Raw genomic sequence first — 27,681 nt, 5'->3', positions numbered from 1 at the left:
ATACGCCGGGCCTTTTACACTACTCCGCCGCAAACTACGGAGCAAGTGTTTGGGGAATACAGCACTTGCTCCTGTAAGTTGGGGCGGCTAGTGTAAATAGCTTACGCGACGCCGCCGCAGGATCTTAGAGAATCTGGCCCTCTGTTTTTTTTTTTTATACAAGTTGACTTACATTTTCACATTTCTATACCATGTCATGGGTAAGATGCTTCATACTTGGCCTCTACACCCTAAGTATGTCCATTACAGACAATACTGTCAAGAAAAGCTATTCTAAGGACATGCATACATTTGTGCAATTGTAAATGTATCTACTGTGCATAAGCTGCATGGTGTATGGACCCTAACCTCAATGATGGAAAAATCCTTATTCTATATAGGAAGACTGTATAATATATTCACATTTATTCAGTACCACAAACAGGTCACACCAAAAATAGGTCTTGACAATTTAATGTGCATCCTCTGCTAGGAGCCTATGAATGTGTATGTAAGAATATAGATGCACCTGTCAATGAAAATATAGGTAAATGAGGTCAAATAAAACCTTAGTTTGAGAAAGAAAAATAGGCTTATTACAAAATCATGTGAAAGGAAAAATGCTAGAGGCACATAGCACAGCACGTTACTCTGCTTTAGTTAGGGTAGGGAAAGGCTGCTGCTGCTGCTGCTTGTAGGGAGAGAAATATATAGGAGTCAGACTGTCCTGCTTCAAAAATCAAATTACACCAGCGCTGCATATGTTCCTGTGAGAAACTCTGCATTAGATAGTTTAGGGAAAGGTTCCTGATTGTGCTTGTAGGGAGAGAAATATATAGGAGTCAGTCCTGCTTCAGAAATCAAATTACACCAGCGCTGCATATGTTCCTGTGAGAAACTCTGCATTAGATAGTTTAGGGAAAGGTTCCTGATTGTGCTTGAAGGGAGAGAAATATATAGGAGTCAGTCCTGCTTCAGAAATCAAATTACACCAGCGCTGCATATGTTCCTGTGAGATACTCTGCATTAGATACTTTAGGGAAAGGTTCCTGATTGTGCTTATAGGGACAGAAATAAATCCAAATCCAGGTATTTACTCCCAGAGGCGTATCTAGTGAAAATAGCACCTATGGCAAGCACTGAAATTGTGCCCCTGTCGAAATATTTGAAACCCATCTTTCAGATAACCTTAACAAAAAAAAAAAACAGCTAACAAAACTAGTGATATATATATCATCCCTTGTAAAACCTTGGGTAGTGTGGGGGGTGTATAATAATAAGGGGGCGCTAATAGTAGGTGATAAACAAACTTCCAAATTCTAGCTTGAAACAATATATTAACTATAACAAGGCTCAAAATGTCAAGTCCTAAGCCACTAGCCAGGCCTTAAGAGTTACTCGCCACCAGTTTCCCCACCCAACACCTCCCCTGCCCCACCCCTAAGTCCGCCCCTAAACACGCCCTTGTAAATTATCTCATGAAATTACACTGTTAAATATTTTAAGCAGAATTAAGTTCCAAAAATAAATATTAACAATAGTAACATAAAGCATATCAGTACCCATCTGTGCAGCCTCAGTGTGCCCGTGAACGCAGCCTTACAGTGCCACATTAATGCAGCCTTACAGTGCCCCATCACTTGCAGCCTTACAGTGCCCCATCACTTGCAGCCTTACTGTGCCCCATCACTTGCAGCCTTACTGTGCCCCAGCACTTGCAGCCTTACAGTCCCCCATCACTTGCAGCCTTACAGTGCCCCATCACTTGCCGCATTACTGTGCCCCATCACTTGCCGCATTACTGTGCCCCATCAATTGCCAGATTACTGTGCCCCATCAATTGCCGCATTACTGTGCCCCATCAATTGCCTCTCAGCACAAATCCCCCCCAATATTCCCCCTCTTAAAAATCTTCACCCCCATATGCCACCTTCCAGTACAAATACCCCCTCTCAGCACATTACTTCCCCTCCATTTCCCCCTACCAGCACAAGTCATCACCCTCATATACCCCCTTTCAGCACAAATCCCCCTTCTCAGTAAAAAAAATGCCCCCCATATCCCTCGTCCCAGTATAAATCCCCCCCAAACCCCTCCTTATACAAATTATTTTACCCCCCAAATCCCCCCTCTCAGCCCAAATCATCCCCCCCCCATCTCCATGTACTAATTTCCCCTCAGCATAAATCATCCCCCATCTCCCCCTCCCTGCACAGACCCCCCCTCTCTCAGCACAAATAATCCCCACATCTCTCCTCTTTCAGTATTAAACCCCTCTTCTTGCCCAAATTCTCTTATTTCCCCAACCAAGCCACCCTCAGCAGAAGACTTACCGGTTATCAGAGACCGGGTCCTCAGTGATTGATGGCTGACACTTTAGCAGCTCGCATCTGTCCCAGCCGGCTACCTGCATGTTAGCAGTGTGAGAGCGCCGGGTGATCTCCTTCGAGTGTGTGTCGGCATTTGCCAACATCTCCTGCGGGGTGTCCCCGGGTCTCCAGCGCAGTGATGCCTGACACTTTAGCAGCTCCTATCTGTCCCAGCCAGCCGCATGTCAGCCGTGTCAGGGCGCCAGGAGATCTCCTTCCCATGTTCCTCCTCTGCTTTGGCGTGTCTTCTGATGGGACAGGAGGAGGAACCTGGGAAGGAGATCTCCTGGCGCCCTGACACGGCTGACATGCGGCTGGCTGGGACAGATAGGAGCTGCTAAAGTGTCAGGCATCACTGCGCTGGAGACCCGGGGACACCCCGCAGGAGATGTCGGCAAATGCTGACACACACTCGAAGGAGATCACCCGGCGCTCTGACACTGCTAACACGCAGGTAGCCGTCTGGGACAGATGGGAGCTGCTAAAGTGTCGGCCATCGCGATCGCTGCGCTGGGAACCCCCTACAGGAGATGTCGGCAAATGCCGACACACACTGTAGTAGCCCACTCGCTATCACCCGAGACTGAAGCCCCGCTCTTGCCCATGCAGTCCCGGCCCCTGGTGTCACCCCTTTGGCGGGTGTCATCTGGTGCGGTCCGCAACCCCATAGCAACGCCGCTGCAAACCCCGCTCCATGACACACAGCGGAAGATGCCCGCTGTGTGTGATACAAGAGGGGGAGAAGGAGAGCGCTGCAGCCTTGGCTCAAAGCGGTGCCAGGGAAGTCCAGTCCTGCTGTTCTCTGTGTCCTTCGGCTGACAGAACTGTCAGCCTGGTTCACCCCAGCTCCTCACTCGCCCTGGAATAAATTCCACTCGCAAAGTGCGAGCAAAAGAGTGAAATTTTGAGGGCTGAACTATAAGGTCAACAATATAATAGTGATTTAAAGTGCAAGTGCTTATATAATAACAACATCAAAAAATAGGTGCAAACAGGTCCAAAAAATGCAGCAATGGTCACTAAATGATAAGCATTGGTAAGTCCATGCATCAAATGGTTGACCTGAGAGTAGACACCATCACTACGGAACAGATATCAAACAGGCGACACCCGGTGAAAGGTAGAAGTAAGTGCCTACTTACCAGACCACCATGACCCTTCGTTTGAAATAGGGATCAGGTGGAGCTTTAGTACAGTTGGTGGCCTAAGGTCTGTACTGGTACCTGGATGGCACTGGCCAGGAATGAACTCTTGTGCAAGTGCCGAGACCTTGGCACTAAGGAATCAAGCGTGTTACAGCTAGATGTGACGTGGAGCACCAGCTGCACTGTGTCTCACTCTCGTGGGTAGGTGTACCGTCAGGGGCGGACTGACAACTAATGGGGCCCCCGGGCAATAGGAGATTATGGGGCCCCCGGGCAATAGGATATTATGGGGGCACACAGTATACACACACACATACAGTATACATACACAGTATACACACACAATATACACACACAGTATACATACACACACTGAAAAGGTACTGGAGAGGTGGGGAAGCTATAAACTTGGGATTTCTTTTAAAAACACAGAGGGGGGAGAGAGGGGGAGGGAAGAGAGAGAGAGAGAGAGAGAGAGAGGGGGGGAGGTAAGAGAGAGAGGGGAAGAGAGAGAGAGAGGGGGGAAGAGAGAGAGGGGGGAAGAGAGAGAGGAGGGAGGGAAGAGAGAGAGAGAGAGAGGGGGGAGGGAAGAGGGAGAGAGAGAGGGGGGGAAGAGAGAGGGAAGAGAGAGAGAGAGGGGGGAAGAGAGAGAGAGAGGGGGGAAGAGAGAGAGAGGGGGGGAAGAGAGAGAGAGAGGGGAATAGAGAGAGAGAGAGTAAGAGAGAGAGGGGAAGAGAGAGAGAGGGGAAGAGAGAGAGAGAGAGGGGGAGAGAGAGAGGGGGGGAAGAGAGAGAGGGGGAGAGAGAGAGGGGGAAGAGAGAGAGAGAGGGGGAGAGAGAGAGGGGGGGAGAGAGAGGGGGAGAGAGAGAGGGGGGAAGAGTGAGAGGGGGAGAGAGATCAGACAGAGAAAGAGAGTCAGTGGAAGTGCTCACTCACTTGACGTTGTCCCCAGGGGCTGGCTCACTGGTTCATTCAGCATTTTGTCAGCTGCTTGTTTTAATCTTGCCGCCCACCTCCCCTTCACAGACGAGCAAACACAGGAGGGACGGGGCTCCGGAGAAGCATGAAGCTGATTGGGACAGAAAGCTGAAGGGGGATTGGATGGAGCACACACGAGGGGTGGCACTCGGGAGAAGTGTGAAGCTGATTGGGACAGAAAGCTGAACGGGGATTGGATGGAGCACACAGGAGGGGTGGGACTCGGGAGTGATCTCAGAGCGGAGAGGGGGGGGATTACTGGACACTGTACACACGGAGAGGAGAGCGCCCTGCTGGGGGAGGGGGAGGGGGCTGCATCATTTCTGAAAACATGTCAGAGCGGAGAGATGAGAGCCGCGCGGGATCGGGATGGCGCTGCTTTACACATGACAGCTTTGTGGATATTGCGGTAGTAGATTAACCAGCGGCTGGGCGCTCTAGGCAGCAGTGCGCTCTAGGCGGTTGCCTAATCCGCCTAGTGGTAGCGCCGGCCCTGGGTGATGGTGTCTACTCTCAAGTCAACCTCAATTTGATGCATGGACTTACCAATGCTTATCATTTAGTGACCATTGCTGCATTTTTTGGACCTGTTTGCACCTATTTTTTTATGTTGTTATTATATAAGCACTTGCACTTTAAATCACTATTATATTGTTGACCTTATAGTTAATATATTGTTTCAAGCTAGAATTCGGAATTTATTTATCACCTACTGTACTATTAGCGCCTCCTTATTATTATACACCCCCCACATTGCTAAAGTTGTTTTCACACCACTTTAGGGGAGCAGCTTCTTTAAAGGGGTGGTTCCCCCTAAAACACATTGCTAACAATAGATTCGTAAGACCCGTTACACTGCGGGTAGGCTGGCTTTTTTTTTTTTTTTTTTTTTTTTAGTACATACCGATATCTCCCCGTCTCGTTCCTTGTCGGTGGGCGTTCCTAGTTGATTGACGTTCCTCGGACGGGCGCGTACGTGACGTCACGATTTTCCGAAAGAAGCCGAACGTCGCTGCGCATGCGCCGTATAGAGCCGACTCTATACGGCGCATGCGCAGCGACGTTCGGCTTCTTTCGGAAAGTCGTGACGTCACGTACGCGCCCGTCCGAGGAACGTCAATCAACTAGTTCCGCCCACCGCCTAGGGACGAGACGGGGAGATCTCGGTATGTACGAATAAAAAAAAAAAAAAGCCAGCCTACCCGCAGTGTAACGGGTCTTACGAATCTATTGTTAGAAATTAGTTTTAGGGGGAACCACCGCTTTAATATATTTATATTGTTATTACCATAGCGCAGAGTTCTCTATTTATTCATACCTTGGGTAGTGACATATCTTCTTTATGGAGAAATCTCTGTTTTTTTAGACCCCCGATCCCTCCTCTGCCCTCCAAGGCCAGGTAAATGCAGAGCCAATACTGAAAATCTTCATCACTTAAGGCCTCAGTTTTCACAGAGGAGAGGGAGAAACTGATGTTCCTCCTTCTTCTTTGTGCGCTGCCAATCCGACCAGATGGAATGGGAGAGCCTGGGAGAACAGGGGAGGGCTGTGGCTGAACGCAGAACGGATTGCGCTGCCATTGTCCATTAGCAAAGGTGCTGAAAAGGAGATCCTGCCTATGCTCGGGAGGAGGGAAGAAGAGACCCTCAGACCCTGGTAAGTGCCTTGCTGCCCAGCCACTCAACAGCGCCCCCTTCATATGGCCATGGCTGCCATACCCTAGATACGCCACTGTTTACTCCCATTTCCAGGGAAAGATCGCCACAATCTTGTGCGGTGATCAACTCAATGTCCGGCCCTCCTCCTTCCCTCCCACTGCCTTCTGGGAGACACACAGGTCCCAGAAGACAGCAGGGACCATTCAGAAAGGGCAACACGACTCGCAAATGCGCAGTAGAAACAGGCTGTGAAGCTGCAATGCTTCACTTCTTGTTTCCTTTAGCAGGAATGCTGGCACCTGCACTCGGAGCCAAGGGGCGGGGTGGCTTTGGGTGAGGACATTGCATGCTTCCTAAACAGGTAAGTGTCCATATAAGTCAGCAGCTGTAGTGTTTGTAGCTGCTGACTTTTATTTATTTTTTACCCAGGCTGAGCTCTTTTTGCTGGGTTTAAAGTCTCAGGCCTCGTACACACGACCGGTTTCCTCCACAGAATCCATCAAGAAACTTGGTGGGAGAGCTTTTTTGCCGAGGAAACCGGTCGTGTGTACGTTTTTCATCGAGGAAACTGTCAAGGAACTCGACGAGCAAAAAAAAAGAGCAAGTTCTCTTTTTCCTCGACGGGAGTCTGAATTTGCTCGTTGTGTTCCTCGTCGGGCTGGTTTTCGACGAGAAACTCGAGCTTGTGTATGCTAAGAAACCCGCGCTTGCTCAGAATAAAGTATGAGATGGGAGTAAAAGTAGCATTTGTAATGGAGATAACACATTTTTCAAGCTGTAACAGACTTAAAAGTGCAAATCGTCTCTTAACAAACTTTTACATAACACGCAAACACATGAGATTAGCAAAAGCAGCCCCAAGGGTTGTGCCAGTGGAATCGAACGTCCCCTGCCATTGTATGTGTTGTACGTCACCACGTTTGAGAACGAGGAGATTTTGTCTTGACAGTGTGTACGCAAAGCAAGCTTGTCGAGTTCCACGACTAGCCTAACAAGGAACTCGTCGAGGAAAACGATGTGTCTTTTCCGACGAGTTCCTCGGTCGTGTGTACGAGGCCTCGGGCCTTGTACACACAACCTTTTTCATCGACAGAATCCATCAAGAAACTGGGTGGTAGAGCTTTTTTGCAGAGGAAAACGGTTGTGTGTATGTTTTTCATCGAGAAAACTGTCGAGGAACTCGACGAGGAAAAAAGAGAACAAGTTCTCTTTTTCCTCGACGGGAGTCTCGATTTCCTCGTCGTGTTCATCATTGGGCTGGTTTGCGTCGAGAAACGTGATCGTGTATATGCTAAGAAACCCGCGCATTCTCAGAATAAAGTATGAGAGGGGAGCGCACCTTCGGTAAAAGTAGCGTTTGTAATGGAGATAGCACATTTGTCACGCTGTAACAGTCTGAAAAGTGCAAATTGTCTCTTACCAAACTTTTACTTAACACGCAGTAACATGAGATTAGCAAAAGCAGCCCCAAGGGTTGTGCCAGTGGAATCGAACTTCCCCTGCCGTTGTATGTGTTGTACGTCACCGCGTTTGAGAACGAGGAGATTTGGTCTTGACCGTGTGTACGCAAAGCAAGCTTGTCGAGTTCCTCGACAAGCCTAACAAGAAACTCGTCGAGGAAAACGATGTGTCTTTTCCGACGAGTTCCTCGGTCGTGTGTACGAGGCCTCATAATCAGCTAATGTATTAAAAAGTTAAAGTGTATGTAAAGCCTAACAATATATTTTTTTCATTTTTTCTATTAATTGAACTCAGTGGAAAATACAAATACAGTGCAACCTAGGCCAGAGTTTTTGTTACTGACAGGATCACCAGATGAAAATATAGGGAAAAAAATCCCAGAGAAAAAGAAAAGAAATGCAACCACTTCATCTAAGTAAGGACTAGTAAGCTGCAATATATTACATTTTCATCTTGTGTTTAGATACACTTTTATTTTAATCATATTTAATTCCAATGATGTGCAAAAGCCACCAAAAGGCAATGTTTTTGTTGCTGTATTTATTTTTAAACATGTTCTTTATTGATTGACTCATTTAGACCCCTTTCACATTGGAGCGGTTTGCAGGTGCTATTGCGCTAAAAATAGCGCCTGCAATCCGACCCTAAACAGCCGCTGCTGTCCAGTGTGATTGGTCTTTCACACTGGAGCGGTGCACTAGCAGGACTGTAAAAAAAAGTCCTTTTAGTCGCATCTTTGGAGCGGTGAAGGAGTGTTGTGTATACCGTTCCTCCACCGCTCCTGTTCATTGAAATCAATGGGGCACCGCGGCTATACTGCCGGCAATGCGCCTCTGCAGAGGCGTTTTGAGGTGGTTTTTAACCCTTTCTCGGCCGCTAGTGGGGGTAAAACCACGCCGCTAGCACCCGAAAGGGCTGTGAAACTGGCGGTAAAGCGCCGCTAAAAATAGCGGCGCTTTGCCGCCGACGCACCTCCCGCTAGAGTGTGAAAGGGGCCTTAAAGTGCAGCCCTTTACACAGCAAAGTAATCACACAGAAATTTTGTAAAATTGGCACAATTGTAAGAATACAAAAACTTAATGGGTGTGTGGCTTCCCAGTTATGTCTATGTTTATGTCAGTAATTCAAATATTTTACGGATGTTCCACATGGTGGTTTTGTTTGGTTGGAGTGGTGGCTCTGTTGAGTCCTGTGTGTTCTCTGGTACTATTCTCTGGAACCTACACCTAGGGTTGCCACTTTTTCTTCAAGCCAAACCCGAACACTTTAGCTGCGCAAAGCAATTTTTTTTAATAGTATACACTGAAGGATTGTAAGAGACCTGGGGCACCATTAGGCATTCCAAAGATAATAGTAATGCGGCACGCATAGTGCCCTCTCACCCTCCTGTAAGGCCCTGTTCCAAGCCACATTCTTGCCTGGATAATGTCAGACAAAAACCTGGATACGTGATTCAAATCCCAGACTGTCCGGGTGAATCTCGAACAGATGGCAACCCTACCTACACCAGGTTACATTTTCATACATTATGTTACAACGTTGTCAAGATCACAGTGTAAAAAGCAAAAACACTAATAATTTTATCTGGGTAACTAACCAGCCAGCCAGCCAAAAAACTGTATAGGCGATACTTACCCCTTAAGTTTTTTCACTGCTACAGGTATCCTGAGTTCCTTGTGCTTCATTTTGTAAACATCTCCAAAGTGCCCCTGGCCAATAAGTTTCCATTCTGAAAGTGACTCTATGGATATCTCTTTAATGTTACTCATCTCTCACAGATTCAGTCCATTACAGTATATCTAAAAAAAAAAAAAAAGAGCAAAAGGCATAATGTGATCTGAAAATGTGAATGAACATAAATATATTCTCTGCATAGTTAGAAAAGTGTGTTAAAGGGCTAGTGACCTTTAAAAAAAACACAATGAATTGTTTGATGGGTGTCTAGTAGCTGGGAAGGGGAAAGAGATCAGCAAACTGACCATTTGCCACTTTATAAATATACCCCTATTTATAGAAATGAAAGTATTACTAAACCCACAACAGTAAAATCAGTCTGTGTATGCAGTAAAGCATGCTTGTTGTACTCACTTTAGAACCTAAGGTGTTAATCCTGTGCATTGTGTAAAAAAGCAGTTTGATCTTGTCTTATCTGACTCTCCCCTGCTTTTACTTTCCCCAATCCATCTCCTGATAGTACAGAGCCTTGGGAGCACTCTGCACATGCTCAGTTTGGTGCGTATTGCTAGAGAGTTTTTTTCTTTCTTGGGAGGGTGCATGTGATCGACACAGGGCCAATCAGCACAGTCCTGCAGCCTCATAGGACAGTCAGAGTAGAATGAAATCTCCTTCTACAAGCTTTAACCAGTCACTGATAGACGTCACAAGACTTCTATATAATGCTGATGAGAAACGGTATTTTACAGTTTTTATATTAAAGCGGAATTCCACCCAAAAGCGTAACTCCAGCTTATTTGTCTCCCCCCCCCCCCCCTCAGGTGCATTTTGCACCTTTCAGGGGGGGCTGTTTTTGACAGGTACCCTTTTCCCACTTTGGTTGGACCTCGCCACGGCGAGGTGCGTCAGAAGTCTGGCCCCCTCCTCCTTCCTCTGCCACCGGACCAATTGGAATGCACAGCGTGCTTCGCATGCGCAGTAGGGAACCGGGCGTGAAGCCGAAAGGCTGTACTGCCGGGTTCCCTTACCAGCAATGGCGGCGGCTGAACCTGACAGGCGATCCGAAGATCGGCTGTGGTGCCGACATCGCAGGCACCCTTGATAGGTAAGTGTTCATATATTAAAAGTCAGCAGCTGCAGTGTTTGTAGCTGCTGACTTAAACATTTTCGTGGGGAAGGCGGACCTCTGCTTTAACAATGATATTTCCATGTTCTTTGAACTGTGGGAAACCAGATATAGTGAATGCAGGGTCCTGGGTTTAGTAACACTTTAAGAGGATCATCTGACATTGCAGTGATGACATTAACATAAATTATCCTGTATGTGGAGTAAACTATATTATAGCAAGCAAGATCTATGCATAGCGGACTTCTCTTTCTTGTTTTCTTAAAACGGAACTTCACTCTCTCAATCAACATTGACCATTTTTAATCCTTGTGCTGCTAACTTAAGTAAATAAATAGGAAATAGATAGGAAAGTATATCATATTTGTTGATAGTCTGTTTTAAACTACATTTTTACATTTCTTCAGTTACTTCCTGGTTTCCATGCCTAGGCGAATGATGTCTTACATCCCAGGAGTCTTCATGAGGGGAGGAGGAGCTTTCTCAGCTAAACATACCCTCTTATGCTTGCATGCCTAAGCTAAGAGCAGGTAGATTCCAGGAAGTAAATGCTACATGAATCATCTGCCCTTACTTGCGATGGCCAGGGCTGGAAATGCTAGGGGGTGTTTTTCAAAGTGTTTTTAAAATAAAGAACGGAGACATGGACAGATGAGAGAGTTTTCTTTGAATATTAAAAATTAATTCAATATAATTTTTGGTTTGTGGTGCTCAGATGAAGTGTCATTCCACTTTAAGCTAAATTCTTGGCATTTTTCATGTGGTGTTTTTGCAGTGTGGTGCAGTACAGCTATATTTTACATACATTGCGACCCAAAAGACCCATGTGTGAGCCACTCAGGCTCTCAGAAGGGGTGTAAATCCTTAATGTCCAACGCTTTGAGTGACGGTCTGGAAAGGAGCTCGTCCCGGCTCCTGTAATTACTGGGTATGAAAAAAGTCCCCCTTAGCCGCACATCTGAATGATCCCTCTGATTAATGTGTTAAAGGCAACTTCAGTAGGACGATCCATCGCGTTTCGCTCTGTCCCTTGGAGCTTAGTCATGGGAATGGAGATCCCAGTCATGAGGGGAAGTTTTTATACATCATTGGCTGTCACATTAGATAAAAAAAGGGAATGTCAGGTGTATGCAGGTCTTCTATCCTGCCCTGTAGAGAACACTGCAGATGTTTAATCAGTGTAATAAGTCTACAGAAACCTGCAGGGCCTAAAAACTATTAGTGCTAAAGCCTCGTACACACGACCGAGGAACTCGACGGGCGAAACACATCGTTTTCCTCGTCGAGTTCCTTGTTGGGCTGTCGAGGAACTCGACAAGGCAAGTTTCTCCATTCCCGTCGAGGAAAAAGAGAACATGCTCTCTTTTTGGCTCGACGGGATCCTCGACAGTTTCCTCATCTAAAAATGTACACACGACCGGTTTCCTCAGCAAAAAAAAAATCCCAGCAAGTTTCTTGCTGGTTTTTGCAGAGAAACTTGGTCGTGTGTACGAGGCCTGATAGTGATCTAAATGTAAAACTGAAGCAAAAAAAATCTTCTTTGTTGTTTTAGTAGATAAAAGCAACTTGAATCAAAATATGTAAATAAAACTTTTAACTACATTACCACTCATCCATATGGATTATCTGGTTTGCTGGAAACTGTACCAAATATACATATTTTTTTACACACTGCACTAAAATGCATATTCCGTACTTAGGGACATTTGTTTGGCGCTCTTGTTGGATTAGATTGGATTTTCCTCACTCTTCTGCAACGTTTGCCCTGACAAACGGGTGACCTGTCCCAACTCTGGCCACAAACCCAGAATGGAGAGTGCAGAACCAAATCATGAGGTAATGACCCAGGGAATTACCATCACAGCAACAAAACATAACATAATTAACTTTTCCTGCTGACATGCCCTGTCACTGTAATGACCCCTGCATTTTGTGTCATCCAGGCAGGGCTTTTTTTCAGGGGGAACGCAGTTCCGGCACCTCCAGCAATTAATGTATGTAATATCAAGGAGTGCAGGGGTGTGCTGGAGGGTCTATTGATGCTGGGGAATCTATTTTTGTATGGAGGTCTATTGTTGCTGGGTAGGTTTATTGTTGCTGATTGGGGTGTTATTTTGCTGGGGGGGTCAATTGTTGCTGGGAGAAATCTACTGTTGAGGGAGAGGTCTATTGTTGCTGACACCTGGAGGGTCTACTGATGCTGGCTGCTGGGGGTCTATTGTTGCTGGGGTGGTATTTTGTTGCGGGGGGTTTATTGTTGTGTGGGGTGAGGTCTATTGTTGCTGTGGGATCTACTGTTTCTGGGGTGGGGTATATTGCTGCTTACTGCGGTAGGTCTATTTTACTGTCTTCCTTGTTATCATTAATAAATTCTGTGTAAATCACTTATTAGTAGAAGATGATGCTTAGTTCTGTATTCTCTAAAAGTGTTGGTACTGGGAGGTGGAACCAAGGGACAATACTCAGAGGTGGGTAGGGAGGAGAAAAGAAGGGTACCTCAGAAGGGGCGAAGTTCCTGCACCTATTTTTTGAGAAAAAAAGCCCTGCATCCAGGTATCCCTAGTGTACTCTAAGCACCTTCTTGACACATGTGTCTCTATGAAGTCTCTGGCACACTCCACAATCAGTAACCTCTGCCATCGCTGACCCCCTAAAATTTCCATCTGCCTGGTTGTCTCTAACCTCAGTAATTGGAAGTGAAGTCAGAACTCTTGAACTTCATACTCCTTCCAGGTCAAGGATTCTGAAATACTGAAGACTTTGAACCACAATCACAGCCAGACAACTAATATTTTCAGGGTCTTAAATGGACTGTTCTTGACCCAAGATGGTCACCAAAGTCACATGGGGTGCCAGCATCCAATCGGACCATAAAGCTTCCTCTCAACTACCACCTGAATGGCTGCTGCAGATAAGCTCTACCTGCAGTGGAGAAAATACACGGCACCTGCCTACAGTCCATACAATCCATTCGCTTCATTTGTGGATACAGTTTTACTAAGCCAGTGTATGGCCAGCTTTAGCTTTGTAAAACTGCATTCACTTTAACCATGATTGGGTTTTTTAAAGTGAAAAATGTTCTTCTTTAGTAAATCAATCCCAGTGTGCATGTTGCGTTATATATAAATATGTGTGTGGAAACGCAAGAGAACATATATAACATATATAGGCTTGCATTGAGTGACTCCTAAAAATATTAGTTGCCTGGCTGTGATGGTGGTTCAGAGTCTTCAGTATTTCCAAATCCTTGACCTGGAAGGAGTAAGAAGTTCAAGAGTTCTGACTTCACTTCCAAGTACTGAGGTCCGAGACAACCAGGCAGATGGAAATTTTAACCACTTCAATACCGGGCTTTAAAACCCACCTCCTTCCCGGGCCTATTCTGGCACTTCTTTCCTACATGTACAAATCATCATTCTTTTGCTAGAAAATTACTCAGAACCCCCAAACATTATATATGTTTTTTTAGCAGACACCCTAGGGAATAAAATGGCGGTCATTGCAACTTTTTATCTTGCACCGTATTTGCGCAATAATTTTTTAAACTGCTTTTTTTTGTAAAAAAAATGGTTTCATAAATTAAAAAATAACAAAACAGTAACGTTAGCCCAATTTTTTGGTAAAATATGAAAGATGATGTTACACCGAGTAACTAGATACCTAACATGTCACGCTTTAAAATTGCGTACACTCATGGAATGGCGCCAAACTTCGTTACTTTAAAATCTCCATAGGCGACACTTTAAAATTTTTACAGGTTGCCAGTTTAGAGTTACAGAGGAGGTCTAGTGCTAGAATTGTTGCACACGCTCTAACGCACGCGGCGACACCTCACATGTGTGGTTTGAATGACGTTTACATACGTGGGCGGGACTTACGTGTGCGTACGCTTCTGAGCGCGAGCTACCGGGGACAGGGGCATTTTAATTTTTTTATTATTATTTTTTTTTTATTATTTTACTTATTTCTTTATTTTTTACACTTTTTTTTACACTTTTTTTTTTTTTCAATCGCTTTTATTCCTATTACAAGGAATGTAAACATCCCTTGTAATAGGAATGTGTGTGACAGGTCCTCTTTAAGGAGAGATGCGGGGTCAATAAGACCCCACATCTCTCCTGCAGGCTGGAAAGAATGAGATCGTGAAAAAAAATTCACAGATCTCATTCAAACTAGCCGCAATTGCGGTTTGTTTACTTACGGGGACCCGGGCGTGACGTCATCACATCGCGCCCGGGCCTCCGACGGTCATAGAGATGACTGGTGACCAGATGGTCACCAGTCTTCTCTATGGCAAACATCCGGCGGACGGCGATCATCTCTCCGGGCCCCCGGTGGGACGGGAGAGCCCGGAGAAGCACCGGATGGCGGCGGGAGGGGGGGGATGTCCCCTCCCGCCGCCTGTAAGAACGATCTAGCGGCGGAACCGCCGCTATGATCGTTCTTATGGTGCGCAGGATCGCCGCCGCTAAAAAATGATATCTCAATGATGCCTCCGGGTGCAGGCATCATTGAGATATCCCCCCCGCAAAGCCCATCACGTCATATGTTGTCCACCCAGGATAACAGGTCCCCGTTTTGGACGTCATATGACGGCGTGCGGGTGTCAAGTGGTTAAAAGGTCAGCGATGGCGAGCACTCTATTCATTACAGGTACCCTATACAGTGTTTCCTAGAGGTCACTATACAGATAGACCACTGTGTGTCCTAGAAAAGAGCATGATATGCACCCGAGAGATGAAACAACTTGGCCAAGCTTTGTGCAGATTGCTAGTAGCACCTACAATACAACTTTTTGCATAAAGAGAGGCCTGGAGCAAGTGGATTGGAAAGGAGCTAGCGGAGGGCCAGCATGACAGGAGTGATAAGGGACAGCAAGGGTTAAGGAAGTTAGTTTGGAAAGTGGGGTGAATTAAGGGATTGGAGGAAAAGTGAAGAGGAGAGGTTTTGTTTATTTAAGGGACTGGAGGGGTGACCCGGGCAACACAGCAGGGGAATCAGTTAGAGGAGAGGTTTCCTGCCCGCCCTCCCTCAGTTTCCTGCCCGCCCTCCCTCAGTTTCCTGCCCACCCTCCCTCGGTTTCGTTAACTTTTCTTTCTTTCAGGTGCTCTTGCAGTACATGTCATGGCAGCGGACGGTTGGCGGTGGTGGTCTTTGATGGTGGTAACTATCCTATGAGGTGGAAGTGTGGGGGACTCATTCGTGGTATGGGCCACCTGGTGTGTGCAGTTAACAAGGGTTAGTTGAAGATGGTAATGGTGGCACTGCGGGTAACAGGTTGTCTCCAAGCTGGTGTTATTTCGGCTGGAGGCCTAGTACGGTAAAACAGGGGTCGTGAACCCCCGGTCCCCGGCCCACTACCGGCCCGCGACTCTTCTGCAGCCGGGCCGCGGGTGCAGGCGGCCAGCAAGAGACATGCTGGGCTGCCGGCATGAGAGGGCTGGGTGCTTGAAGAAACGATCGGGCGGGCAAGCAGAGATGATATCTCTCTACGCCCAGCGGACCTCAAAGCCAGTGCTCTGTCTTCGTGTCTGAGGTGCGGCGGGGAGCAGAGAGATGACATCCTCTCATACTGCCCGCCCCGCATCACTGCTATCCTGCGGCTCCATGCTGTGTAAAAACATTTCCTTGTTCAGCGGAGCAGATTGCCTGTACCCCCTCCCCGAACAGCTAATCGGGAATGGCAGAAGAGTGGAGCCAGAGAGTGACAGCCGAAAGAGACCCAGGACTCTCCCTCTGCCAGGTGAGACCGGCTGCAGCATGAGGAGGGAGACACCCTGCTACATCCAGAGGGACGATCCCACAGAGATGTGACGTCGTCAGTGACGGGTGAGCTGTGTGTGGGAGTACAGGTGAAGTATGCTGGGACTTGTAGTTCACCACATCAGCTGTCTGCCTGACATACCATAAGGGGCGCTCCACTCACTCTGCCTCTGGTGACAGGCAACGTGGCAAGTGACTATCCACATCTGGTGGCAGGCGACAGTGGCAGGTGACATGCTCAGGGCTCCAACTGATTCTACATTATGGTGAGTCATTTCAACTATTTCATTTATTACTACAATGTAATAATATAAATAATGGGCTTCAATCATCCTTATCACACCCTATCAAGCATGGTGCCGTGATGATTGAAGCGCTAACACCAGCCATTGCCCGCGAAATATCGTGGACCCCCCCACGGTCCTTGGCACAATTTTTATTCCACGCAGCCGGTCCCCGGTGCCAAAAAGGTTGGGGACCACTGCAGTAAAAGACCCGCAGTGAAGAAGTGAAAATGAAAATGATTATGTTGAGAAGTGCCGTCAAAGACCACCAGGGGGAGCATCTGATATCTGAGTTTTTGTTATGGTTAAAATATGGTTAAAATATGTTATATATATATATATATATATTTAATATTTATGAATAAAGAAGGCTGCCTTTGGCCAGTTTAAGTGTGGTCTTGTTATTATAGGTAAGGTTAAGAGGGGTTTAAGGTTGGAGTAAGTAAATATGGTGGCAGTCAAGCTACCCTGGTCAAGGGATAGTGAAAGTGTAAGTAAACACTCTTATCCTTTTTAGCCAAAAAAGCTGTCATCTTAGCTTCTGTTTGATCGCCAACTGCCATGGTGCTGCACATGTGGTCAGTTATGACTAGAGTTGAGCGGACACCTGGATGTTCGGGTTCGGGTCCAAACCCGAACTTTAAAAAAAAGTTTGGGTTCTGGAACCCGAACTCCGAACCCCATTGTAGTCAATGGGACACGGACTTTTAGAAAAAAAAATCCGCGGAGGTCCCTGCAAATTCAATAACCAGACCCTTTAGGTCTGGTATGGATATTAAGGTGAACCCTGCCGTCAATTTAAAAAAAAAAATGACGTGCGGTTCCCCCTAAATATCCATAACCAGACCCTTTAGGTCTGGTTTGGATATAATGGGGAACCCCGCCGTCAATTAAAAAAAAAAATGACGTGCGGTTCCCCCTAAATATCCATAACCAGATCCGTTATCCGAGCATGTTGACCTGGCCGGCCGCAGAAAAGAGGGGGGGACAGAGTGCGGCCCCCCCCCCTCTCCTGAACCGCACCAGGCCACATGTTGATGGGGATAAGGGTCTCATCCCCACAACTCTTGCCCGGTGGTTGTGGGGTATGCGGGCGGGAGGCTTATCAGAATCTGGAAGACCCCTTTAACAAAGGGGACCCCCAGATCCTGACCCCTCCCTGTGTGAAATGGTAATGGGGTACACTGTACCCCTACCATTTCATGAAGGAAGTGTAAATTCTTGTAAAAAAAACACACACACCGTAGAATAAAGTCCTTTATTAATAAAAAAAAGAAAAGAAAAAAACTCCAGCGGTGATAATCCACTCGTTCCCGGCTTCCTGCTCCAACGTTGTCCTGATCCAGCGACGGGTGCGGGTGATCTCCAGCGATGAGAAGATCCATCCATTCAGAGAGCAGCATCGCCGACATCCTCTCACCGCTGGACACAGCCCAGCGAATGACGCGCTGGAGCTGTGACATTACTAATATAGAGGAGGCAGGGCCACCCGTCACGTGACCCCGCACCCTCTGACGTACCCTCTGCTACGTCACTGGGGAAGCCCAGGAAGAGGGAAGACTGGGCTTACCCAGTGACGTAGCAGAGGGTGCGTCAGAGGGTGCAGGGTCACGTGACGGGTGGCCCTGCCTCCCCTATATAAGTAATGTCACAGCTTCAGCGCGTCATTCGCTGGGCTGTGTCCAGCGGTGAGAGGAGGTCGGCGATGCTGCGCTCTGGATGGATTGATCTTCTCATCGCTGGAGATCACCCGCATCCATCGCTGGATCTTCTCATCGCTGGAGATCACCCGACGCTGGATCAGGACAACGTTGGAGCAGGAAGCCGGGAACGAGTGGATTATCACCGCTGGAGTTTTTTTCTTTTTTTTTTATTAATAAAGGACTTTATTCTACGGTGTGTTTTTTTTTTTTTACAAGAATTTACACTTCCTTTGTGAAATTTCACCATTTCACACAGGGGGGGGGGGTCAGGATCTGGGGGTCCCCTTTGTTAAAGGGGTCTTCCAGATTCTGATAAGCCTCCCGCCCGCATACCCCCACAACCACCGGACAAGGGTTGTGGGGATGAGACCCTTGTCCCCATCAATATGGGGACATCCTCCCCATGTTGAGGGCATGTGGCCTGGTGCGGTTCAGGAGAGGGGGGGCCGCACTCTGTCCCCCCCTCTTTTCTGCGGCCGGCCAGGTCAACGTACTCGGATAACAGGTCTGGTTATGGATATTTAGGGGGAACCGCACGTAATTTTTTTTTTAAATTGACGGCGGGGTTCCCCTTAATATCCATACCAGACCTAAAGGCTCTGGTTATTGAATTTGCGGGGACCTCCGCGCATTTATTTTTCCTCCGAACTCCGAACCCGAACTTTTTCCAATTATTCGGGTCCGGGTTCGGGAAAAACCCAAAGTCTCTAGTTATGACACCAGTCCATTTGATGGTTTGACAGTTTGGTTGAGAGCACAAGCAAATGTGACAGTTACCATTCCCAACATGCCCAGGAAAGTAACTGATTTATGAAACCGTTAAATTGATGGGTTTAGTTCCGCTTTAGTAACAGTCGCATACATTTTGAGTATGTAAGAGTTCCAGAAATGTACCTTAACTGAAGATATTGGAGAAAAGGTTCATGTCTACACATTGATGGATACTGTATCCAGCCTTTCACAGATAGGGTTCCATTTCCACTGAGAGAAAGACGGTCCAGTCTGGATGATTGCAGGAGTGTACCTGAGGGTAGAGAAGCAGCACAGGGTACTGATTGTGGAGCGTGCCAGAGACTTCATAGAGACACATATGTCAAGAAGGTGCTCAGAGTGCACTAGGGATACCTGGGTGACACAAAATGCAGGGGTCATTACAGTCACAGGGCATGTCAGCAGGAAACGTTAATATGTTTTGTTGCTGTGATGGTAATTCCCTGGGTCCTTACCTCATGATTTGGTTCTGCACTCTCCATGCCCCATGCTGTAGTGATATAATGTAGGTAGGTTGAACTGTAGGTGGGAGTGCAGATGGGAAGGAGTGACTTCAGGATAAGTTGGATGTAACTGTGTACTTTACTGTGCATGTTTTTAAATATATTCTAAATAGTGACACAGTGTGTGTTCTTGTGTGATTCACATGCCGTTCTGTGCTGTGCGATTTCAGCCCATTTATTTTACACAGGAATGCGCTTTGTGTGATTCACATGCAGTTCTGTGCAGTGCGATTTCAGCCCGTTCATTTTGAATGAGCTAAAATCACACCACACTGCACTAAAAGAGTGCATGCACTAGTTTTTCAAATGCATTGCAGGCAGGTGTGGACAAAGCACTGCATTTGGAGATTTCTATTGACACCTTCTGCAGATTGCAAATGCAGTGCCTTTTGCATGCATTCTGAATCGCACAGGACAGCACAGAGCATGCATGGTTTGAACCCACCCTAAAAAGGCTTTTATATGTGCATTAAATCTGTGTATTTAGCTGTGTTCGCCTGGAGCATTACAACAAACTGAAATCCAGGGGGTGGGTTTGTGTTCTATATCCAGCAAATAGCTGCTGTCCTTCATGGGAATGAAAAGCATATGTACAATATACAGTATTATCCCTATTTAGAGTTCTATTAAAGTAACATTGTTAGCAGTGACAATTATCATGTACATACAGTATATAACAGGTGATTGATTATCTTCTCTTCCTGACTGAAACTTTAGACCGAGATACAGCCACGGTGACAAAGAGTGACATGCTGACTAACAGGAAGTAATGTATCTCAGAGTTTCTTTCATGTCGTTTTGTGCTCCATAGCTGAGCTTCATAGCTCCTAAAAGACTCCTCTCTCAGCAATTCTATGAAATCTTTCAATCTCCCCTCCACCCCTGAGTATAGTGGTATTAGTGGGGCTCACTCACCTAGTCGCCTGTGTGACATACATGTACGTACTGTACAGGGACGTCTTACCACAGTGATGCAATCATTTCTCCTCCTAGAAAAGGCGTCACTGTGGAAGGGGAAGTCTTACTCCAGAGTGAGAGTCTGCCGAAGAGATTGCTGCTTATTTTCATACTCTCACTGGTTATGTACAACATTGTCTTGAGGGTAACATTAAAACAAACCCCTAATTGATTCTGACATCCAACCGTCGCTTCTTACCTTAGGCTGCATTCACACCTGAGCGTTTTGTAGCCTGAAGCTATAAAACGCTAGAAGGGAAAAAATACATTATTCTCAATGGAGATAGTTCACATCTCCACTCAACCGCCTGAAGCCGAACGCCTGAAGCTCAAACAAGTTCTGGACCCTAATGCCCCGTACACACCATCACTTTATGTGATGAAAAAAAACGACACTTTCTGTGAAGTAAAAAATGACGTTTTTGAAACTTCAATTTTCTAAGACGAAGTTGCCTACACACCATCGTTTTCTCACAATGATCTTGCAAAGTGAGGTTACGTTCCACCACGTTTTACCATTGAAGCTTGCTTCTGGGCATGCGTGGATGAAAAAACGTCTTAGAAAACGACGTTTTTTGCTACACACGGTCAATTTCTGTGAAGTAAAAAGTGCACTTTTGAAAAACGACACATAAAATTGAAGCATGCTTCAATTTTTTTCTGTCGTTTTTTACAAGACATAAAACGACGTTTTCCCCCACACACGGTCAATTAAAGTGACGTTTTTAAAAACGTCATTTTTTTTCATCACATAAAGTGATGGTGTGTACGCGGCATTAGGCTGCATTCACACCTGAGCGTAGGGCGTTCGGTCGTTTTTTCGGGCGTTTTTTTTCGCGCGTATTCATGCTTATTTGCGCGTTTGCATACAGCGTCGTGCGACGTTTTCGTACTTCGGCGTTTCTTATTTTAGCCAATAGGAAAAATTATCATCTTTTCATCACTTGTTGCTATGTTGGTAGATTTTTTTTAATCTTCTGCATGGGCGACAAGTTCTATTGATTAAAGCGACAAAACGCCCATAGCAAACGCCCGTTGTCGCGCGATACGCTCAATACGCGCGTTTCCCATTACTTTCTATGGGGAAAAAAAAAACGCTCAAACGCCGCTGTCGCGCGATTCGCGCGACAAAAAAAGGTCCGGGACTTGTTTGAGCTTCGTGCGACAGGCGTTTGGGCGTTCAGGCGTTCAGGTGTGAACAGTCACCATAGGGAATAATGTTAATTCTCCCCTCTGGCGTTTGTGAGCAGTGCGCTTCAGGCGTAAAAACGCCTAGGTGTGAATGGGGCCTTATTTCGGACTGATTTGGGCGTTTTTGAATGTTTGTATTCCCATAGGAACTAATGGAAACGCTCGATTCAAGCAACTAGCGCGACAACAAGCGTTTCTACAGGTGTTTTGTTGCTTTAATCTGTTCTGTGAAATAGAACATTCACCCAGGAAGAAGATAAAAAAAATCTACAAACATAGCAACAAATGATGAAAGAGATGATCATTTTTCCTATTGGCTAAAATAAAAACCGGCGAAGTTCAAAAACGTCGGATAATGCTGTATGCAAACGCGCGAATACGCGTGAAAGCGCTACGCTCAGGTGTGAATGCGGGGTGAGGCAGGAAAACACTTTGTGCATTGTTGTTGTTGTTAGATGTGTTAACCTAAATAAATAACACATCGATTATGGAAAATCCTGAAACGAAAAAATATTTATATTTACACTTGCTTCGTTTTCAACAATGCTTTAAAGCGGTTGTAAACCCGCATTGACATTTTTTTTTTATCTGCAAGGCAAAAGCCATAATGAGCTAATATGCACCGCATATTAGCTCATTATGAAATACTTACCTAGGAACGAGGTAGGCACTTACCTGGTCCACGCCGAGCCGAGCCTCGGCGTGTCTTCCGGGTATCGCCGCTCCAGCGCTGTGATTGGCTGGAGCGGCGATGATGTCACTCCCGCGCCTGCGCGCGGGAGATTTCCTTTCCGGCATGGGTCGGCGGCGCCGGCCCTTCAGCCGAAGATCCCTCCTGCGCATGCGCCGCGGCGCATTGCGAGGGGAATATCTCCTAAACCGTACAGGTTTAAGAGATATTCCTTATACCTACAGGTAAGCCTTACTATAGGCTTACCTGTAGGCCAAAGTAAAAAAAGTGGGTTTACAACCACTTTAACAAGGCTTCAACAAGGCTTCGGACAGGCTTTGTTAAAGCTCTCTGAACACTAGTCAAAGCTTCTGTCACTAAATAAAATGGTTAGCTTACAGTCCTGTTTACACCATGCTTTTTCTTTTCTTTGCTTCTGCTTCACTTCAAAAATGATACCCCATGTAGCTTCAGCGGTGCTTCAAAGCATCTGCAAAGCTCCATAGAAGCCTATGGCAAGGCTCGCTTGAAGCTCCACCGAAGCCTCATTAAAGCCCCACAAAGCCTCCTCAAAACCTTACCGAAGTCCCACCAAAACCCCAAAACCCTATCGAAGCTCCACCAAAGCCCCACCAAAGCCTCATCGAAGCCACATCGAAGCACCAAGCAAAAGCAGGTGTAAACAGGACTCTTAGCTAACCATTTTATTTAGTGCCAGGAGCTTTTACTGGCGTTTAGAGAGCTTTAACAAAGCGTGTCCGAAGCCATGTTTTGAAGCAAGTGTAGACTAGCCCCTAAAGCGGAGTGCCACCCAAAAATGGAACTTCCACTTTAAGAGCAGGTGACCCCCTGACATGCCAAATAATTTTTTTGGGGGGGAGCGGAAACCCTCTTTTTAGAGGGTTCCAGCTCCCACTTCCTCTGGGGCTCCGTGGAGCGGGAAGGAAGTTCACCTCGCTTCCCTCCAGCTTGGCAATCATCTGGAACACGTCACAGGTCCCAGATTATTGCCCAGCCAATCACGGCGCGCGGTGCGCACATGTGCAGTGGCTGCACAGCCGAGTGCCCAGAGTCATGATGCCGATGCCACAGAGAGGAGGGGGAGATGAGTGGGGCTTTCGTACGCTTGCACCGCTGGAACCTGGGACATGTGAGTGTCCTATTAATAGAAGTCAGCAGCTACACTTTTTGCACTTTTTGCGGAGTTCCACCCAAATAAAAGTCAGCAGCTACACTTTTTGCACTTTTTGCGGAGTTCCACACAAATAAAAGTCAGCAGCTACACTTTTTGCACTTTTTGCGGAGTTCCACCCAAATAAAAGTCAGCAGCTACACTTTTTGCAGCTGCTGACTTTTATTTGGGTGGAATTCCGCTTTAAGCATTTAACATCAGGGTAAAACCCAGTAGTGAGATATTGGAAAGGAACCTTATTTCCATTGGAGCAGGAGCTTGTTTGTCTCCATAGGTTCTGAGTATTGGGATAAGTAATTTAGAAATGGGTTTCTAGGTAGTCTAAGTGCCAGTTCAGACAGGGGCGACTTGTCAGGCTTAGCCGCCTGACAAGTCGCGCTCCGTTCTGTACTATGGAACCGACTTAGAAAAAGGTTCCTGTACAACTTTGGGACGACTTCAGACTGACTTGTATTGACTTCAATACAGAAGTCTTCCTGCAAGTCGCCTCTGAAGTCGTGTGCTGATCGCCTTGTCGAGTCGCGCTTCAAGTTGTGCTGCCCCTGTGTGAACCGCCACTAAGTGATCCAAGGCATATGATGTGGAAATTGTGACATTTTTATTTTACTTTGTCTTTGTCTTGAGGTTTTATGAAATAACGTTTTATTTCCTAGAAGGTGCTAATTGCTTTTCTCTACCTTGCTATGCCCGCTGACTTGTTTGTTTGTTTTTGGCGACTTTCAAAAGCAGAAACATGCATTCAGGAAGTGTCATAAGAACACAGGTACAAACATTTACTTGGTGTTGAGTTATTCACTTTACGGTCAACACTGAGGACAAGGGGGCATGCTTTACGTCTAGAGGAAAAGAGATTTCACATCCAAATACAGGAAGGTTTCTTCACAGTAAGAGCTGTGAAAATGTGGAATAGACTCCCTCTAGAGGTGGTTCTGGCAGCTCAGTAGAATGCTTTAAGAATGGGCTGGATACTTTCCTAAATGTACATAATATAACTGGGTACTAACATTTATAGGTAAAGTTGATCCGATGAAAATCCGATTGCCTCTCAGGAAGGAATTTTTTTCCCCTGCTGTAGAAAATTGGATCATGCTTTGCTGGGGTTTTTTGCCTTCCTCTGGATCAACTGTGGGTATAGAATTGGGTATATGGGATTGTACAATACTATTATTATTTTATTTCTTATGGTTGAACTTGATGGACTTGTGTCTTTATTCAACCTGACTAACTATGTAACTATGACGATGAAATACTGACTTTTTGAACTGCATTTAGTCTGTTGCAAACATTAACCATTTCTCTGCCTCATGTTTGCAGCTTATCACACTCGTTAAAATCGACTAGAAATTATTTAAAACCCCCAAAGAATTATACATTTTCTGAAAGCAAATACCCTGGAGAATAAAATGGTGGTATTTTTTTATGTTGTAAGGTATCCATGCAGCTATTTATTCATATTTAGAAAAAGTTGGGGAGCAACTGCGCTAATAAACTAAAAATGGACAAATGAATGCTCCTAAATAGTGCTCATGTGTGAACAAATAAAGCTGCACCTTAGGCCGGGTACACATGAACAAACATGTACGGTGAAAGCGGTCCGTCGGACCGTTTTCACCGTACATGTCTGCCAGAGGGCTTCTGTACGATGGTTGTACACACCATCGTACAGAAGTCCGCGCGTAAACATTACGCGGGGCGTGTCCGCGTCGTCGCCGCGACGATGACGCGGCGATGACGCGGAGACGTGGGCGGGCCTGCCATTTAAAGGCTTCCACGCATGCGTCGAAGTCATTCGACGCATGCGAGGGACGGCGGGCGCCTGGACATGTACGGTAGGTCTGTACTGACGACCGTACATGTCCGAGCGGGCAGGATTCCAGCGGACGGTTTTAAAACACGTCCAGGAATATTTGTCCGCTGGGAAAAGGCCCGGCGGGCAAATGTTTGCTGGAATTCGGCCCGCTCGCGCCCACACACGACCAAACATGTCTGCTGAAACTGGCCCGCGGACCAGTTTCAGCATACATGTTTGGTCGTGTGTATGGGGCCTAACTGTGAATAATAGAACAGTGGTAACATAGGAAAAAAACAAGATGCGCTAAACAATTGATATAACAAATAAATACACCCAAAAATCATATCACAACTGATTGTCCATGAATGATAAGGGAAAAACAGGAAAATAAGGAAATCAAAGTCCTTAGAGGGACACCGTAGCTCCTATTCACCAGTGCAGTAGAAAAAGGAAAACCAAAAGTCCACAGATGTTGATCATAAACTTGTGGTGATAATCGAAAAGACAGTGATCCTCCACCATAAGAGTATTGAATCCGCTTACCAGATTTCCAGCGGTCCTTTAATTAAAAGAGGACCCCAGAAAGCATGTAGGTTAACACTGTGGAAGTTGAAGTACAGATGGGCCGAGCTGGATGCCAATCCCGTCTCATTCCAGTGTATGAAAGGTTTTGCGAAAATATCGCTTCCTCTGGGGCACTGGTGACACACCGCATCAACCCCCCTTAAATAACAAACACTGTATGGGAGTAAGCAGCGCCGCGGGCGCGCATGCGCACATGCAGTCCAAACCAAGCCTCTGTCTGAACTGCCCTGATGTCCAGTGCGCATGCGCCAACGATCCGCAGGAAGAAAAACTGACCAAAACAGCGTTCGGCTGCCTCATTCAACAGCTAGCTGTTGGAATAGAGTCATGATGCCGCAGGGTGTAGAACACCCCATGAACAAAGGAAAGTTTTGGTATCAGGCCGCCCCGACAAGCAGGAACAAACTTCCGCATGACGCGGTCACGCACGTCGATGTCACACGTCGGCATGAGGACACGCCAGCACAAAGCCGTCCCACGTGACGGCGCGGGCCAAAACATCCAAATACGTCAGCATGCGGGTCAAGCCTCTATATGGATAGAGGGAAAAACCCCACACCAGACGCGCTGATTGGTCTAAAGTGCCAGACCTCGTTTCAGGCACAATGGACCAAAATAAAGCTATGGACAAATCTCACCACCAAACAGATGGAAGGAAGAGGCCAAAGACAATAGCAGCATATTGAATTAAATTCACAGAATATGTTAATTAATGCATCTATGGCGCGTGTAAGCACCGCTAGACCAAAAAAAATTAAATTATAAGCGATACATACGAAGGATAAAATACGCAATAATGAACCTGCCAAAGTGTGCACAACAGTATAATTACTAAAATGTGTTAAAAATTAATAACACCCACTATTAAAGTGGAGTTCCAACCATAAATATAACATTACATCAGTAGTTTTAAAAAAATGTCATTAGTCCTTTACGAATTTTTTTTTTTTTTTTAGATGCCTTCAAAGTTATGTTGCTAGGCAGAATAGTTAATCTTCCCACTTCTTGCACCTAGGTGCTTAATGCTTCCTAACCTACACCGCACAGACTCCTGGGAATGTAGTGGGTGTAACTTTCCAGGAGTCTGTGCACTCCCCAGTCTCAAAGAATCATGTGACTTGGACAGCACAGGTGCTGAAACCTGATCTGTCACTGCTTGTGCAGCACTGAGCATGTGCGAGATCTTCAAGGCTGAAATCCAGGAAGTCATACAGTCTGGCTTCATGATGCCCACACTTAAGATGGCCCCAGTCAATTTCTATTTTATAAAGTGTCTAAATGCTGTAACAACCTAACAAAACGGACCTTAGTTTACAGACTAACTTTATTAGAATACATTAAGCTTGTGTATTACAGGGGTATTTATATTTAAAAAGTGAAATTGTGGCCGGAACTCTGCTTTAAGGTAATATGCCAAACCATGATAGACTAGTTAATACCACCAGCAGAACGGGAGACGGATAACAATACTTTCACAAATATTGAGACCAACTTGGTGATATGATGAAATCAGGTTGGTCACAGTGACACAAGAGTCCAACAAATAATATTCCAAATAAACATATCTCACTGCAATTTAAAGGAATACTAAGAATTATTAATGAAAGCATTAATATCCATGTCAATGTTCAACCCGAATGGCATATAGGTTTTGACACGGTGGATCCACGCCATTTCTTGTCTGGAAATTTCCCGGACAAGATTACTGCCTCTCCAGTGCGGACGATATTTATCGATCCAGACAAACAAAGTCTTGGAGGGATCTCTATTATGCTTCAAATCAAAATGTTTAGAAACAGAGTGCTTGTCAAATCCACTCCTGATTTTAGCAATATGCTCATTTAACCTGACTGACTGACTGACATGTACTGATGGCCACA

General features: G+C 46.0%; 1 protein-coding gene across 7 annotated transcripts in view; it reads right to left on the bottom strand.

Annotated features, from left to right (window-relative positions):
* RIPK3 (receptor interacting serine/threonine kinase 3) overlaps window positions 1-20,409 on the bottom strand; it is a 109,443-nt gene extending 89,034 nt beyond the window's left edge. For 4 of the 7 annotated variants that reach the window (XM_040353273.1, XM_040353311.1, XM_040353320.1 and 1 more), the window contains exons 1-3: window positions 20,330-20,409; window positions 19,035-19,265; window positions 9,226-9,389 (exon numbers count right to left, since the gene is read on the bottom strand). In XM_040353273.1, coding sequence (XP_040209207.1) covers window positions 9,226-9,359 — 134 coding nt within the window. In that variant the 5' untranslated portion in view covers window positions 9,360-9,389; window positions 19,035-19,265; window positions 20,330-20,409. Of the gene's footprint in view, window positions 1-9,225; window positions 9,390-19,034; window positions 19,266-19,366; window positions 19,466-20,329 lie in introns of those variants that run through there. The other 3 variants (XM_040353292.1, XM_040353282.1, XM_040353301.1) reach the window with 3 other exon arrangements.
* Window positions 20,410-27,681: the final 7,272 nt, after the last annotated feature.

This window comes from Rana temporaria, chromosome 1 (assembly GCF_905171775.1).
Source record: "Rana temporaria chromosome 1, aRanTem1.1, whole genome shotgun sequence".
Taxonomy (NCBI): domain Eukaryota; kingdom Metazoa; phylum Chordata; class Amphibia; order Anura; family Ranidae; genus Rana; species Rana temporaria.
Note: the sequence above shows the minus strand (reverse complement) of the source record. Positions and strands in the feature narration are given on the sequence as shown.